Here is an 18,486-nt window from a genome sequence, read left to right as displayed (position 1 = left end):
TGCTTTTACCGCCCGGCTGCGCCGGTCTGTGTTATCTCTGCGCCAAGGGAAGCGCGTGTTCCTTTCTTTCTGTGCCGCATGTGTTATCTGTTGTGATAGGGAGAGCATTCCGATCTACCGCGAACAGCCCAGAATAATCTTCTTGGATCTACTATGTTCTCGATGCGAATCGACGTTTCGAGAACCACGCGCGCCAAAACATAAAAAGCCTGCAGTGCGGACGCCGGGGCATTCGATTCGACGACACTCGCCTGTGCAAGTCACTTTGTTGACCGCTGCTTCGCCGCCTCTGTATTCTTTTGAGTTGTTAGGGGAGCACAAGTTCGCTCCAATAAACGTGTTTCTCATTCAACACAACTGCATCGTCCTTGTCTTCGTGACAATATTATATATATACATGAAGTGTTTCTGTGGGCACCGTTGCTTTTTCTCTTTATTGCGCTTCCCTGTTCAAAGCTAGCACTGCACTACTTGTATTCCCCACTGCTCATTGATCCGTCCGTCTTCGTGTGACTACGACTGTGAATGTGGAAGTTCGAACATTAAATATCGGGTGGCTGAGTGCTTTTGTTTAGACGTGATGAACACATTGGCTGTGTTCATTTTCCGCCAAGACGAGACAGCTAAGTGAATTCGTCCACACTACAGTATCCTCCACCGTGCTCTCTGTTTCACCGTGAAATTTTGTCTTTCGAGAACCTTGCAAGTTTAAAGGGGTGAAATGTAGCTGCCTTCTAAAGCTGCTGACACTAGCCGGCCATTCCATAGAAAGGGTCCTTTAGGAGTGACGGTTTATAATAACCGTCTGAAGCGGAACATGTGCCAAGAATAGTTCATTGACTCCCACAGATTTTCGTAATTTCGTAGTGCGAACTGAATTCACTGCTGCTCACACAACCTGCTGCTGTGTCTTTTCAGAAACCAAAACCGTTCTGGCATCTTGGGGAGCTCAACGGGCTGTTTATAGTGTCTTCCAAAGAAGTTATTTATGACAACACTATCAAATTGCGCACTCGACTCTCGCTTCTGATCCACAGACTGACGCTCTACATTGTTTTCGTCTACACATACTCCATTGATATTTATATCTAATGCTCCATCGCTTTAGTTGCTCTATTTTGTACAAAAGTCCTGTAAGTCTCTTTCAATGTCCAGGGTACGACTTTTAATAAAAACAAAACTACTAAAACTAAGAAAAACACAATATTACTTTTATTTATTGTTTCATTTATATATAGCGGAAATGACTAATCTGGCTGCACGCAGTGGCGCCATTGAAATTGGTAACTTTACAACATAAATCGCGAACAGGGACTTATAATTCACCCGCATCTCATGAATTTCGTACCATCAATAACCGTCTTACAATATTTCCTAGGGAAGATAGTGGCGAATGCGGCCTGTGACGACAGCGGCTCTCCGCGCCCCACGGGAGAACTCTTTACAGCGTTGGCAGAGTGCATTCAAGATCTGCCTTGCGTCCTGATGTCCTCCAGCAGCACGGTAAGTGCAAGAATGACCTTTGTAAGGTACTCGTCATCACTGTATAACGAGAAAATTTGTTGAATTATGAGGCGTAGAATTGTTTCTTGGGGACACGACTATTCCTTGTGCCAAGTTCGATCAGCGCTTCAGGACGGCGTTCTGATCCCGTGAGACGCTCTGCTCCACGTGCAGAGGATGTCGTTGGTTAATACAAAGAAGTACATTTAAAAAGCCTGCAGATCAATATATTGTGTTCAAATGCAACGTTATTTGAAAAAATCCTCCGGGCAGTGGTCATTGCTACGTGGTAACGTTTCCGGGGTGTTCATACATCGTCTGAAATCCAGCACCGCCAGAAAGGCGGCTACGTGAATGCTGTCGTATAGAGCATTGTTATCGTAAAAAATGGATCAAAACGCATTGGAAATACAGGAGCTGTGCGGACATTGTGTTTTCATATCGTTGATTTGCCTGCTGAACTCTTCTATTACATTGTGTTTAAAGTTATGCCGAAATTTTCAAAGTAATACTCCCCACTTGTTTTTGCTTCTATTTAACCTCGGCTGCATTTTAAATTTTTCTGCAGCGCTTGGCAATAATACCGTAACCGTCAGCCCTTCAAGCCGTCTCGTCTTGAATGTCATGTAGTTTAGCGGCTTTGATATAACAATGCGTGAATTTGATCATGCTTGGAGGAAAGAACAGAATTCGTCAATTATTGGATACCCTTGTCGGTAGTGCTAGGTTGTGCATACTAAATGTTAGAGCCTGCAACGTTTCAACTTGGCACCGGGAAGCCGATTGCACGGGTGTTCCTTGCTTATGAGAGAGTGTCCTATTTTTTATTTTTACGAGGCTCTTCTAACGGGTGAGGCTTCTGAGGAATGCCCATCGCAGCTGAGTTTTTACATTAAAATTGTCATCCCTAGTTGCAATGAAAATAGATTTCTTGTTGTAACAACCCTGCTAATGAATAGTTTCAGCAAGTGTCTTGCCTCAAGTACGTATGAGGCTAACAAGAATATGGCCGCTCCCTTCCTCCATATCTCCCTAAATTCGATAAATTCATCATGGCTAACTGAAGACATACAAAATAACTTTAAAACGCAGTACTTGATACTGATAAATTTGCACACAAGTTAAAGCTCCGACGAACCTATTGCAATTCGTGCTTACAACAAAAGTTCGATAATCAAATGAACGTTTGTTTACCAAGTGCTTTCAAAGACTGCTCGATGACAGTCCCTGATATTACTACCAACTAATGGGATTCTGACCATATCTCCAAGCGGGGACTTCTACTGATTACTGCTACCGAATCATGTAATTTAGAAATTTCCCCAACTGATGGTATTTGTTTAGGGATGAACATGCCAAAGGCATAAGACACCATGGGCTGCAACTGCTTTGTCGAGAACAAAACGTATGATACCGTATATTGCCATGGATTGCTCGAGACGTCCCACATAAGAAACCTTGCGCCTTTCCCAAAGTAATTTTTCAGTGTTGTTACTGCTGAACACTATATGTACAAGCACCCGGAATGCTTTGGTGACATCGTCTACCGCACCGGAATTTTCATCAAATTCGTGTACTGGTCACTCTCCTGTTTACTGGCCCATTTGTATCTTCTGGCTGGCGCTCGCAACTTTCCACACCTTTAAAACGTTTGTTGACGAAGACAATGCAGCGTCAAAGACTATGCACGGTCTATTTGCCCAGCTATTTACAATTATAGCATTTGTAAATAAAGGTAACATTTGGCACTGAGAAATTCTCGAGTATAATACGAAGGAAACACGGGGGCACGGCTGATGAAAGTGATGTTCTTGCTTTTTTTATTTGACAGAAAATCTTGCGGGGGCAGTTCAAAAAGTGTATTATCCTGAAAGCTGAGTGGTGGAAATTCATAAATATAAAATTCAGTTTCATAACAAAGGCTCCCATGAACCCGACGAAAGAGGGAAACTGCTTGCATGGCACATGATCTCCTGAAAAATTTCGATACCTGATTTGCACAGTGTTCGTGGCTGCATCCCTGCTGGGGGCGTGCGGTTTATGGGCACCAGTACTGACTGCACTCCAATGCTGCTCCCGAAGACCATTACTTTAACATGTAAATTTTTTTCTGGCTGGTTTTAGCCACCAAGATCAGCTAGCCAATTTTTAAATTAGGATATTTTGCCTTGCGAAGACCGAACCAGGGTGGGAACAATTCATTGGGGATTTTTGTAAACTCTTTTAGGGGTGCACTTTACGCCACTTTATTTTGAGCAGGGCGGTAGGTATAAGAGGAAAGCAAGCTTTGTTATGGCTTTTCATGCGGTTGGTGCAAATGTTATTGTTTTTATACCATAAATTGCGAAGTCACTACACCCAAATAATTCTTGCGCTACACCCAAACAACTCTTAGCTATTATTATAAGTTTAGAAAAATGTTAAGCACAAGATTATATTTTTATTGTATATCATAAAACCACGATTGTCTTAACTTCCTGCTCACACCCCCTGTATACATGCATCACCATCATCATCAGCCTATCAACGTGCACTGCAGGGCAAAGGCATCTCCCATTGATCTCCAATTATCCCGGTCCTTTGCTAACTGCGACCAATTTGTCCCCACAAACTTCGTGATCTCATCTACCGATCGAGCTTTCTGCCACCCCCTGCCAGGCTTTCCTTCTCTAGGGATCCACTCTGTCCCCCCTAGTGGCAATGGTCATCTTCCCTTCGTATTACACGCCTTGCGCACGCCCATTCCTTCTTAGTTTCTACTAATATGTCCTGAAAATGTGCCACTCCGCTCCCTTCTTGTCCATTAATCTTACACCTTTCTCCTTCCATTCCATTGCTAGCTGAGTCATCCGCAATTAAAGTGAACCTTTTAAGTAAGCCTCCAAGTTTCTGCTCCGTATGTGACTACCGGGAAGGTGCACCTTTTCTTCTTCTAGACTTAAATTCATTATCTAAGAGTGCATGCCGAGTGCACTCAACCCCATTCTGATCCTTCTAATTATCTATGCCTAATAATTGGGTGTATACACGTATACTGCATGATAAATGAGGGCAGGTATACTGGGTGTAAGGTATAAGGGCAGGTATAAGGGCACGAGAGGAGATAAACATCCCACCAGTAACGACCGAAGAAGTAAGGAAGGCTTTGAAAGAAATGAAAGGGGGCAAAGCACCTGGTGAGGATCAGATAACAGCAGACCTCTTGAAGGATGGCGGAGAAATTGTACTTGAAAAACTGGCAAACCTGTATACGCAATGCCTAATGACCGCAATGGTACCGGAATCTTGGAAGAACGCGAACATCATCCTAATCCATCAGAAAGGCGACATGAAGGACTTGAAAAATTACAGGCCGATCAGCTTACTGTCAGTCGTCTACAAGGTATTTACCATGGTAATCGCTAACCGAATCTCTGCAACCTTAGATTTCAGTCAACCTAAAGAACAAGCAGGGTTCTGTAAAGGTTATTCAACAATGGACCATATTCACACGATCAATCAGGTGATAGAGAAGTGCGCTGAGTATACTGAACCGCTATATTTAGCCTTCATAGATTATGAGAAAGCATTTCACTCGGTCGAAACCCTAGCAGTCATTCAGGCATTACGGAACCAGGCGGTAGATGAGCATTATATAAGAATACTAGAGGATATCTACAATGGGTCTACAGCTACCATCATCCTCCATAGGGAGAGCAGTAAAATACCAATAAGGAAGGGTGTCAGACAAGGAGACACAATCTCTCCAATGTTATTCACAGCATGCTTACAAGAAGTATTCAGAACGTTGGATTGGGAACAGGTTGGAGTAAGGGTTAATGGAGAATACCTCAGTAACCTCAGATTTGCTGATGACGTTGCCTTGCTAAGTAACTCGGGGGACGAATTGCAAAGCATGCTTTCTGCACTGGGCGAACAGAGTAGAACCGTGGGCCTGAAAATTAATATGCAGAAAACTAAAGTAATGATCAATAACCTCGGGACAGCACAGCAGTTTGAGATAAGTGGCGGGGCAGTGGAAGTGGTAAGCGAATATATCTACTTAGGCCAAGTTGTGACCCCAGATCCCAACCATGAGGCAGAGATAATTAGAAGGATCAGAATGGGGTGGGGTGCATATGGCAGACATTCTTAGATAATGAATAGCAGCCTACAATGTCGCTGAAGAAGAAAGTGTATGACAGCTGCATCTTACCGGTACTCACCTACGGGGCAGAAACTTGGAGGCTCACTAAGAGGGTTCAACTTAAATTGAGACGACTCAGCGGGCAATGGAGCGGAAAATGATAGGTGTCACATTAAGGGACAAGAAGAGAGCGGAGTGGGTCAGGGAGCAAACTGGTGTTAAAGACATATTAGTAGAAATTAAGAAGAAGAAATGGACGTGGGCAGGGCATGTAATGCGAAGGCAAGATAACCGCTGGTCATTAAGGGTAACAGAGTGGATCCCTAGAGAAGGCAAGCGTTGCAGGGGGTGGCAGAAAGTTAGATGGGCAGATGAGATGAAGAAGTTTGCGGGGATAAATTGGTCACAGTTGGCACAGGACCGAGGTAATTGGAGAATAATGGGAGAGGCCTTTGCCTGCAGTGGGCGTAGATAGGCTGGTGATGATGATTATGATGATGATGATAAGGGCACGTAGGCTGGGTGTGCCCTACATCAACCTATTTTTATACGGGTATTGGGGCAGCATTAACTTCCGGGCCGTTGGGCGTGCCAGGACGAAAGCGGGGGTCTTTTATAGATAAAGCGAATAAGGATTACTACTGCCCCCATGATAACCGCGCTGAAAGTTTGTCTCTGCAAGGTCTTGCGTATTCGCGTACTGTTTTTTTGTGTCAGTGCGAAGTCTGACAAAATACCCAACTTTTTTGCAGTCGTCACCTTATGCTCCAGGAGACCTCGTGAGGGTGTCTAACGAAGTGACCCAATTTTTACATCGGCATACAAAACAATCAGTCCGGAGGTCTCTGACGAACACTCTTCCCGGCGTTTTGAATGAATGTTCCGAAGAGGACAACCCCGACATTGACCGTATCGAAATATCTGAGGTATGACGATCTCACGGTATTGTTCCATAGGAAATGAGCACTCAGAGAATCATATCACAAGCACTTAAGCACATTGCCAAAACTTTCTCGATAACCGTGTGGCACGGCTAAACTAATAATCATTGATACCTTACCGGTTAGTCTGTATTTATAGAGGCAGCGAATAGGCTGTGTTTTTTCAAATTCTCGTAAATTAATAAACTACGTTACAGAAATGTGGGCACCTATTTTATCAAGGAGCGACGTATTTTACGAAAAAATATTTTCATACCATCACTGGTAGACTGTGTAAAAATAAGGCAAGCAAATAATGTTTATAAATTTTACGTGTTTACACTACTTGAGATACTGTGCCTACACCATGTTATAAATACGTTAAGTTCATTCCATTTTCGATAGGTATTGTTCGCTCACACTTTGTAAATATTTTTGCAGAATTCTGTCAAGGACTTTTTTCGCAATGCAAGCACGAAGCAAGACAATAGCTTCATTTTTATGGGACAAAACCTAACGAATTGTGATTTTGCGTTTAAGGCGTGAGTTTGCAATGTTTCATACGGACGTTTCCTGTTTACAAATGACTTGCTGGAATACTCTTATTGCGCTGGTGTGCTTATATATCAACAGGTATAATAGTTCTTTTGCGCCCCTTCTCTGCAGCATATATACAACTTCACAGCCGGGCGTTTGCCCGAACTAACGACTACACCAGACGAGCAGGCGCGTAAAGCTACCAGCTTATTAAGGCGCCGTACAGCAACACCAAAAATCTCGGTGGTCTCTTCACATTCACAGTTTCAAACGTGATATGCACTAGTGTTTTAGTGGGAAACTAAATTGACGTTGTATTTCAGTTCGCCGCGGCGCACCTCGACAGCCTCCTTCAACCTGGCAAAGTTGTTGACGTGAACTCTGCTGGGGACGTTATTGTTGAGTTTGCTGACGGCCCTGGGTGGTGCATCCAGTCCCGCTTTCTCCAACCAGTTGATAGGGCCGACGCATGTAGTGAAGGTAAGCTGTGGCAGCGTGTAAATTTGTTACTCTAATCGGCAAACATGCACTGCTTCAAAATGGCTTTGGGGAATTGTAAATTCAGCACTGCACCGAAACTGCTATAAAATATCGACAAAAAAACTTTCAATATATTACGCAGAGCTACTGAAACAAATCTGTAACGGTACAGCATTATTTCAGATCAGATCGAACAAAGTGTGGCAAGTACATCTCTTCAATGTGCTTGAAAAATTTATATCATTCGGTTATTGTGCTAATGTCAAGATTCAAAAATATTTCCACCGGAAATATTTGGTCTAGTAGTAAAACATTTCTGAACGTCATAATGGGTATGCCCGCCGATGTTCCCGTGCGCCTCGACCAACTTTTCCGACGTCTAACTACGAAGATATTTATGAGGGGCAACTATTAAATTGTGAGCTCAATTTACGCCTGGAGTACATTTAAATAAATGTTTTTCTGCTGTTAAAGATAAACGTTTTCTCAATGAGAGGTCAAAACCGGATGTAAGCGCAATTTTGTTACAAATTCGAGCGTAATTATTACTTGAAGTGCTTAAATTGCAACTATCAAATTTTACTGACGTGTGCTCCGCACAATACTTAATACGTACACGTAATATTAAAACTGTATACTGGGCGTGTAAAACGCAGCCGGCATGCAAGTTTGAAGAACAAACAGAAAAAACAAGTTTCAGGAGCTACTTATAAAACAAAGACATTCTAAATTTCTCTGTAATTTTCTCCCGATGTAGCCGTTTAGAAGCAACTTGCATAATGGTCAAAAACCTGCCGCATAATTTTGTTCCCGGAGCGTGTACAGCGCAAGAAAGGAGCCCTTTCTGTCCGGCTTTCCTCAACGTACTGTGGTGATAGTTACTTCGCTCACATTGGTGTAGATTATGTATGTTTTCTATTAAAGGCAAATTATTACTTTGCGGACAAAAGGGACAATAAAATAAAAATGGCAACTTTAATGTCGACGTCGGCACAACAAACAATCCACTCCCAATTTAAAGTATATGGATTTTGTAAAAAAGGACAGATCACTTAAATTCACCATGGTAGTTTAAAAACCCATTTAATTTTTTGTGAAACTCTTCCAACATTTTGCCTGGTAAATTTACCTTGGTTAAAAATAGAAACACTTTGCACCCTATCAATACTTCAGTGTGTGCAGCGTGAGAATAATGAGGATCATTATAGGCCCTCCGTTTGTGTAGGTACATCGGTTGTTAGCAACCGACTTGTCCGTGTTATTCTACTTATTTTTCCTACCCTTCACTAACCTAATGAGTTAGCCCCTCGCTCCCCCCCCCCCCCCCCCGGTTTCGAACTCCCATCGCCTCCCCCCCAGCCTGCCCTTGCAGACCTGTTTACCATCCTCTCCTGCTGTTCTAAATTATGATTTGGTATATTACTTTTCCTCAAATTTTACCTTGCTCTGCGCCTTCCTTGCCTCAAAGGACGACCAGCCCATTTCCCCCTGTACCGCTTCATTCGTAGTTTTGCCATGGGACCCTAGGCCCAGCCTGCCTACCGCCCTCTGATTTACCTCCAGGCCCGCTTGGGCCTCTGACCTCATGCATATAACTGAATTTCCGAAAATCTATCCTGGTACCATGACAACTTTCCAGACTCCCCTAAGCACCACATATTTGTTGCAGCCCCACAGTGCTCTATGTTGTATTATAGCGGCGTTCCGTCTTCCTTTTGTGTTAAGGTGGGCCTCATGCACATGCGTATAATCTGCTCCGTCGTTAAGCCACGCTCCTAAATATTCCTACTCCTTCACCCGCCTTATTTCTACTTGTTGAACTGACACCGGTTTGTGCTACGTTTCGCCGCTGAACACCATGGTCCCTAACTTTTAGATGCGACTGCATCTCATTCACTCGCCTTGTCCCTGCATCCGGTGTCGGCGTCGTTGTCGGCGTCCGCCCCTCCCCCATTCTCCTCGCCGCGTGAGCTGCGCTCTCCGCCGCTCACCCCCTCTCCTCTCCGATAGCGAACACTCTATCATCGCTAGTGAGGGGCATTGGATTGGATTCGAATGAATTGGCTTGGCTTGGCTTGGATTGGATTTGGATTGGAGTGGATTAAAGTGGATTGTGTTGGATTGTGTTGCGTCATAGCCGCGGCAGACGCACTGGCGCCGGCGCGTCCCCTCACGGTTATGGGCCCTATAAAACGCGGTGCCTGCGCCGCTCCGCTCCATCGTTCCAGCGCCGTTCCTCCGCTGTCCAACGCTGCAACGTTAACCCGCTATGCGTCGCATCTACACAGGGTTTCCCACGAGAGGAGGTGGGAGTTTTTCTCTGTTAAAGGATAGCCCAAGGTGCGTCGCTTCCTCTCCGTATATATACATCAGGCCCTGATTACCCATCCGGTATTCTGCCATCAACAAATGTCGCCTGCATTCATAAATCCTGTCATTCGCGGTTCCACCACCTGTCCGTTTTTATTGTATGATAAATCGAATCCCATCAAGCTGTCCTCTAGCTTCCTTTCTAAACCCGCGATGTGGATCATGAACAGCATTGGATAAAGAAAACATCTTTGTTTCAAACCCTTATAGGTGAATACCGGCCTATTGTATGCTACCCTCCTTCATACTATTGGCACCTGGTTCTCCCGGTAGAGTTCCCTGAGTAAGTTAAATTCTATCCCCACTACCTCGTTCTCCAGGGTCTTCCATAGCTGCTCCCTGCCTACTTTGTCATACGGCATATTAATGTTTAGAAGGGCTAACCACAAAGGTCCATTTTGCATCTCCGCCACCTCTATGCATTGGCTTACTACAAATACGTTGTCATCTAGTTTTCTGTCCTTTCGAAACTCATTTTATTGTTACCCTAGCTTCTATTTTCTTCTCCCACTGCTCTAGATCAAATTTTACTGCCTGCATTTCCAACATGCATAGCACGGACGCGACGATGACTGGCCTGTACGAGCTCAGTTTAGTGTGGTCTCCTTTGCCCTTATAGATTAAACTCATCCTACTAGTATGCCACTTCTCCAGTATTTCCTTCTTTTCTGTCCCTGTCCTAATAGCTTGTAGTTACCTTCCCTTCCTCTGTGGTCCCAATTGATTGAAGGTGACTTGCCTGTACGAGCTCGGTTTAGTCTGTTCTCATTTGCCCTGACAGATTAAGCTTATCCTACTCGTAGGCCTGTTGCACGGTATTGCCTTCTTTTCTATCCCTAGCTGTGCTAATGGCTTGTAGTAGCCTTCCCATCCTCTTTGGTCCCAGTTGGTTGAGCAGCTCCATCGGTATCCGATCCGCACCCACAGCAGTATTTTAGGAACCTTTCCATGTGAATTTCCCCACTTGAGCTTGCCCCCTCTTATCTCCAGACGTCCAGGCCTCACCGTCGTTCCATCGCTGTGACGCCGCGGGGCCGCTCTATCTACCTTACAGAATTTATCAGTGATGATTTGATGAATTTATGCCAAAGCCTGCTCTCCTTTTAGGATCTACCAATCTGCGTTTTCTGTAGTAGTACAATCTGTACGTCCCGGCGTTTCCGTAATGCCCACACATGATTCCAAAACGTTTTCGACGCGTCTCTATCCTTTCCTCGTATTTGGCCACCCATCACCCGCTGTCGTCCTTTATCTTCGCCTGCACTAACCGTTGCACTCCCACTTTTATTTGCTTATGTTGCTCCCATTTTATGTCCACCTGTTCCTGCTGCCTCCCTGCCCTCTTGGCCTGGCTGTGTTCTCTAGACGCCTGCTTGCGCCTTTCTATACCCTCCTTTATTTCTGCCTTCCACCAGCTTCTTGCCGTTTTTTTTCCTTTCCATTTATTTGCCCTTTGTGCCTTGACTACTTTCTCCTGCATAGTTTCGATAGGCCTGTCAAATTCCCATATTTCTCCGGTATTTATTTCTACGTCGGGTTCTATACTTTTGGCGGTAGCCGCAATTTCTTTACTGTTAAACTTTCTGTACTACCGAACTCGGTCACGTTTCGCGCGCCCCGGTTTCCTAAAATTCAGTTGCATAAGTTTGTGGGCACTGGCCAGACTGTTACTCCATTCCTCATCGATACTCATTCCATCCAACCATTGATAAAGTCCATCCAGGAGGAGACACTAGTCGATACTCATCTGTCTCCGGCCACATTCTGACGTGGTTTGACCGTAGCAGTTTCATTCCGCACTTACTATGATCATTTTTTGTTCGTGACACATATCCAGTATCAGATGTCCGTTGTGGTATGTGTACCCGTCTATATCTTCAAGATGGGCGTTCATGTCCCCTGCCAATAGTACCTCCTGCTTCGTTTCAAGTCTTGAATGTCCATTTTACGCACGCAACCAGGTTTTCAATTTGCTCCTTACTCTTCTTACCCGTCCACAGGTACGGCACTCCTAAATCCACCCCCGTACCCCTTACAGTCCCTGTCACCCACACATGCCCCTTACGGTCTACTTTCACTCTTTTCCAATTTGTGCCCTGTCGTATAAGCATATCAGGTTTCCTAAGAATGAAGCCCTAAGAATCACGCTAAGGATAAGAATGGAACCCTGTCAGTCATTATCCTGGCGATAAGGTCAGAGAGTAAAAAAGGATATAGCTATACATTAAATAAATTCCTTATTCTTTTGCACAAAAGTCAAAGTATTGCGGTTGACATAAAAATATACACAATACAAAGCGAAATTCAGTTTCAGAGCTAAAGTTCGACGCCATAAGCAATCGTCATCCTATAGAAATTGTATACTTGTGTGCATCACAGCTGTAGCAAAAGTTGCTAGCCGTATTTAGAGTTTCCATAAAGGGTGCAGACAGGCCGTGCTGCTTGCATATTAGATGCACCTCCTGCCGTTCCCTTAAATTTTACGCCACACAGGCAAAACTGAATGTCGGAGAATGCATGCACTGGACCTCACTATTCCTTTCTTTTTATCACGATAGTTTAAAGTTCATTTCACTCCACTAATGGGTAGTGTGCGGAATTGGATTCCATAAACTACAGCTGCTATGTATCTAGAAGTATGAATTCCAAATCTTGAGATATTCCTTATGTTGTAATTTGTAGCCTGGCGTTTAAAGATTCTTACAGCTCGCCTCATACATCCTTTGGAAATGCATTCGAGATTCCTCTTAAGGTCAAGTGACTTTTATACAGTCTCCTGACTCCCACATGACAGCCACTATTCCCCCCTGCACGCCCCCAACCCTATCTTCTGTAGGAATTACCAGTCTTTCCATCACGCGGGACTCCCCTTTTGGCTTACTTCTGATTCGCCCTGAATACCATTGATTTGAAGGCGCGCAGAAAATGAATGCAGAATTTAATTCACTGGCATCTCTAGTTAGGATCCTGCTTTTTCCCGTGCATGCAATAAGAGCGTGCTAGTCGGCAATGTACGCTCAAGAGCACATTTCTTGCTGTTGTTTATATTTCACTCATCCAGGTGGCAAGGAGTAAGACATCCAACTTGGTCCGCCCTGTGTTGTAGTAAAGATAGAGTTGCCTGTACATTCGGCATACTTCCCCAGTTGCTTTGTCTTGAAGCGTTTCGTAACAAATTTACTCGACATCACGTAAAACCCACAGAATGTTTTGTCTGGCTTTGAGTAAACAACTCCAGGTTATCATTTGCGAAGTATTCCCGCGCCGCGCGATTTGCCATCTCCAATCACTCTGAGCGCCTCACGGGTGCGCGTGCGTGCGAGTAAGCAAAAGAGGGGTCGCTATGTGGAGGAAACCGCGCGGTATTCTGGGCAAACTATAAAGCACAAATGTGTGTAACTTCTCATATTGTGAAATATTCGGTTTTATAAAGCGAATATCGGCGCATTTAGAATGGCGCTGTGCAAGAATCCCGTGTGTTGGCGATATGGATTAGCTCGGCATAAGGCGAAATACATATCAAAAGGAAGAGAGTCGGCGCTTTAAAAAATCAAGAGGCAGCTCTAAGAACTGAACCTGAAGAACATCAATCCTTTAATTAAATTTTGCGTGCATTTCCAGAGTTACGTTCCAGCGGTTTTGTGTTTATAGAAATGGTGCACTGTAAATCCCTTACAAAAATGAATGTTGCGATCCTATTAAACTTTTATAGAGTTCTTAAAGAGTCTAAAGGAACCCATTAGAAACTCATGGCAGACTCATGACCTAACGAGTCATCTCTGTAAGATCTCCAAAGAATTTAAAAAAAAAAACCCTCCCTATAAAAACTCACTCTCCCCATCTCTATAAGATCTCTATAGAATTTCAGAAGAGACCTCCCCATAAAAACTCACTCTCCTCATCTCTATAAGATCTCTATATAATTTTAAAGAACACCGTCCTATAAAAACTCGCTCTCCCAATCTCTATAAGATCTCTATAAAATTTCAAAAGAGACCTCCCCATAAACACTCACTCTCCTCATCTCTATAAGATCTCTATAGAATTTCTAAAGAGACCTCCCTATAAAAACTCACTCTACTCATATCTATAAAATTTCTATGGAATTTCAAAAGAGACCTGCCTATAAAAACTCAATCTAAGCAGGCTCGATAAAGATTCTATACACATTTTACTGAACTCGTTCAATAGCAGTTGCATGGAGTCTACTCTATGAAAGCTGTTTTGAAATTTTGTAGGGTCTTCACTATACAAACTCAATGTAAGCTCACTAGAAATTCTATGGAAGTTTTAACGTGATAACACAAGAGAGTTTCTGTTGGCTCACTTTGAAGTTTTTCATCCAAGTTTTTTCGACGGAGGCGGTGCACGGAAAATGAAAATGTCCGTTACATATGAAGGTTAAAGGATGCATATACCGCGATCACCAAATTTGGCATCTTAAAAAATTATGTATTTGGCTTCAATACTTTGTGGAGGTCACTCCCAGCAATTTTGGCAGCTATGTAGAGCGGGGCCGGAGATGCATGTCGAAAATCAATTTTAATTGCCCCGACGCGAGAGCCTGCGGATTGCCACGGCACTAGCAAAAAAGGCGAAAGATAATAATTCCCTGCTGGTTTTGCACGTACGGGTGATGTCAGATCTGAAATGCACTAAGGTGACTATGCTTCTTTGTTTAACATGATAGGGAAGTGCGCTGTAGTCCGCCATCACACCAGATCTAGCTACCCCATTCCGGAATGGGAAGCACTCTCCGGCGCTGTTGTAGTCAGTGGTCTCGTTACATATAGGTCAGTGGTCTCGTTACATATAGTTTTTGTTACATATAGGGCATCGTCAAATCTTGCAAAGTGAGAAAAAATGAACGCTGTATATACAGGCTTTCAAAACCAATTGAAGACAGACATCATGAACAAAAAGTGAACTCTAATGTGTTTTAATTAAAACTTAAATCCGGTAAATATTGCCTAATTACATGAATTTACAAATTATTTTTCGAAATATATTTATATAAATTATATTTATATTCGAATTATATTTATATAAAAATATTTCGCTGCGGTCTCGAAATTATATTTCGCGACCGCAGCGATCGCTCAGAGGTACAGCACTCGCATCGTAAGCGGGAGGTACTGGGTTCGAATCCTCGTACTGCCGGGCACCCACCGGTTTATTTAATGGGTACTGGCGTCCCTGGTCGAGTGCGGACCCTTGAGAGGGGAATCCACGCCTGGAAAGCTGCATTTACCCAATTGAGAGGCCCCTAAACCTTGCCCATCTGGCGGGACCCCCGGCCATCATGCCGCGTTGCGCCATTGCCAGGGGTGAAAGAGTCTGGCGGCATGTCCTGCCACAGGCGGTTGCGAGTTGAGCGTCTACCGTGGCTGTGGAAGGCACCATGTGCATTCGTGTGCCTCCGTGGCACCGGGCACCTACCGGTAAAATAGGTACAAGCGACTCCCCGGCCTGGCGCTCGGCCCTTGTGTGGAACTACAACACTTGGAAGTTCACCCGGCTTGCACGGGAAATCGCCCCTATGGAAAGGGGCGGCTGCAAAAACGCAGGAACGTTTTTTTTCGAAGTGTCAATAAGTACTCGTTAGAAAAAGTCTTTTGAGACTCAATAAAAAGTTTTATGTATATTCATTTTAAACTCTGTAGGGAACTTCAATAGAAACTTAATAGATCTAGTCTATCAAGTTTCAATAAGTACTCGATAGAAAACGTCTATTGAACCTCTTTATCCCATTTCAATAGGAACGCGTTGGCCAAATAAATTTTGAAATTATATAGGCAGAGTCGATAGAAACTTAAAAAGAAATCATTAATTTCTTTCGACAAAACTCAATAAACTTTCAAAACCAAGGCGATAAAACTTTTTTAAGGGAATACTCCAGTATCAATATGATGCAACGTGTTTCTACTACTACCAAAAGTATATCTAGCGGTCAACACGTTGGGAGAGTTTCAGAAAAATTCGAACAGCGCTTTTTTATGTATGGAACTTAACCTAAGGGTTTTGTTGGTTTTCCCTAATCAATGAACTTTAACTTGGATACACATTAGTTGCTATGGTGCCACCATCGACATGAAAGTGACATTTTCTCTATTATATTCTCGCTAATTATATCCGTAAAGCATTCATTGTCTTTTATTCAAAAGGTACATAATATACAGAAATCGGCGGAAAGTCGCTATCACTACAGTACCTTGTAGAAAGCCGGGCGAAGAGGGCTCATTTGTCGCGCTCTACGTGCTCCAGGAACAAAATGATGCAACATGATTTTGATGATTACGCAAGTACATAGAAAGGTCTACCTCTGGGGAAAATTTCAGGAAAATTGAAAATGTTTTTTTTATGTTAACTCCTGGAATATTTGTTTTTCAGTGTTCTTCTTCAAACTCGCGTGCCCGTTGCATCTTAGCCGGGAAGTACAAATTATATTGCTGGGAGAGCTCATTGAGAATTGTAAGGAGCACACATGAGTAAAGTTTGAAAGTTGTGTTCTAAGTACTTTTTGTAATATTTAGGCTCATGTGCTCTGAGCCGAATTAAACGTTGTTGCGAAACATGTGTAGCCTTGAAAGTAGCAAACCTTTTTTAGATAAATTTAAACCAGGCCTAAATTAAGCATAAAATTCGCTATTTGCCCCTCGTAAAAATTTTCGCACCTCGGCGTCGCTAAAGTTCGCAGAGGCGCATGGCCATGTAGCAGCGGGGGTACACCTTGTCGCGTTCCAAAATTTTTTGCAGTTTGACAAAATCAAAATTCCCGGTGAAAATATTGCGGAATCTCGACATTGGCATAATCACCGAGTGATAAAGAAATGTTCGAGCGAACCGTAGAGATCCACCAGTCACACTTCGTTCCATCTTATCTGAAATCGCCCTACAATAGTTTGCTTAGTTCTGCAAAGAGTGCTGTGCGAACTATTGCTGAGCACCCTGATCACGGAGTGCGCTGCGAAATGTTCTTGCTTGCTGTCACCTTAGGGACCAGCAGTTGTCGGCTCCCTTACTAGGGTCACGCTCCCTTTTGGTTCTTGCCTTTTTGGTTGCTGTTTCATGTCTGGCCACACATGATTTACCGTGCTCGTAGAGTTTTACTTGTAATATAAGTGTTTTAATCACATATGCCCCTTCAAGTCTGACTTTACATAACTGTGGTTGTTTTGTTGTTGTGTCTCCGGGGGAACTATCATATTTTCGCTGTATATTGTGCGAAGGCTAGTCTGCGCCGCTTATTCGTGCAAATATACGGGCTCTTTTTCTGTATACAAATAGCTTACGAGCAAAGAGAGCAGGCCCACTCCGAATGCTGTAAAATAGAGAAAGGCCCCACCCAAAACACTTCCAGGTCTTCCGCTATTAGTGTGTTGTATTGTTTGCCAGGAGCCATGAAAATTCTCCGTGACCAGCTGCAAGCATGGCGTAAGAGCTTTTTTTCTGTAGAGGTGCAGAATACACAAGAATATGACGACGCATTATTTTTAGTTTCCTGGCCGGTCTGTAAGCTGGCTTGTGCAAGCGCACAAAATGTTTAAGTAGGATTGATATTTCCTTTTGTTTTGAGGCACCGGCCGGTATTATACGAGTCTTCTGAGCCGTACCGCCATGTATGGTTGCCACCTTTACTGCGCGAGCATGCTACAAACATCGTTGTTTGAAACGAGTATGCTGTGCTCGTACATGGAAGGAGTGCCACTACTATATCGTTTACAAAAGAATCGCTATTGCCGCCTAGCCTAGTACATTTAAGTGTGTCAAAAAGAAATAAATTTAGAAGAACATAACATGAAAAAGCAACGTTCGCCTAAGTTAGCAGGGCCTTATTTTTACAGGCCAACCTTAAGAAAAAAAGCACAGATCACATGTCAGCAAGCGAATGGTGGAGAAACGCCGCTAGCCAAAAACGCCGCCTCGAATACAAGCTCTGCTCAACTGTGTGAATGATCACTACAGCCTCCGGGTGGCAATAAAAACAACCGCGCAGTCGCTGTTATCACGACAAAAGTAAGGATGGTGTGGTACGGTGGTTACCTTCGGTTTGACTAAACTATACAGAGTATTAGCTGAACGTTTTTGACGGTACGCTCCGCTCCCAATGGACCGCTCACCACAAGCCGTGTGTCAACAGCATGAAGTCTTTTAGCGACCGATTGTCGTATCTCCCTAAGCAGGGAGTCATTCCTGTCACCGTTCATGCCTTGTGGGCGGGTAAACAAAAATTTCGTCGAAAAGGAAATATAAGAATTTATGTTTTGTGGACTCAACGAATTAAACATAACGTGTTTATTGCATTATTTCACCTTTGTACATAAACTATTCGCTGACACGACATAATGGTATTAAATCATTTAAAAGAAGCCGTTTAACTTTCGAATAGCCAAGACAAGGCTTTCTTTCTGGGAACTGCATAGAAGTAGCCTTGCGCTTCCACGTTTATCGCTTCCGTCCTGAACCACATTAAGGTGTGTGACATCTTTGCTTATTAGGAGGCGCTTTCGCGGTCTCGTCGCTCATGTTTTAACTCAAGAAGCGGAGTTC

General features: G+C 43.6%; 1 protein-coding gene across 1 annotated transcript in view; it reads left to right on the top strand.

The window, feature by feature from the left end:
- Positions 1-18,486, top strand: part of LOC144147057 (uncharacterized) — a 173,977-nt gene that overhangs the window by 80,135 nt on the left and 75,356 nt on the right. Inside the window, exons 6-8 of the mRNA XM_077679086.1 lie at positions 1,379-1,503; positions 6,382-6,555; positions 7,410-7,566. Of these exons, the coding sequence (XP_077535212.1) occupies positions 1,379-1,503; positions 6,382-6,555; positions 7,410-7,566 (456 nt within the window). The remainder of the gene's footprint in view (positions 1-1,378; positions 1,504-6,381; positions 6,556-7,409; positions 7,567-18,486) is intronic.

Source organism: Haemaphysalis longicornis, unplaced genomic scaffold, assembly GCF_048455015.1.
Source record: "Haemaphysalis longicornis isolate Haplotype H1 unplaced genomic scaffold, Haemaphysalis longicornis Haplotype H1 scaffold_7, whole genome shotgun sequence".
Lineage (NCBI taxonomy): Eukaryota > Metazoa > Arthropoda > Arachnida > Ixodida > Ixodidae > Haemaphysalis > Haemaphysalis longicornis.
This window is presented reverse-complemented; position numbering and strand designations above follow the sequence as displayed.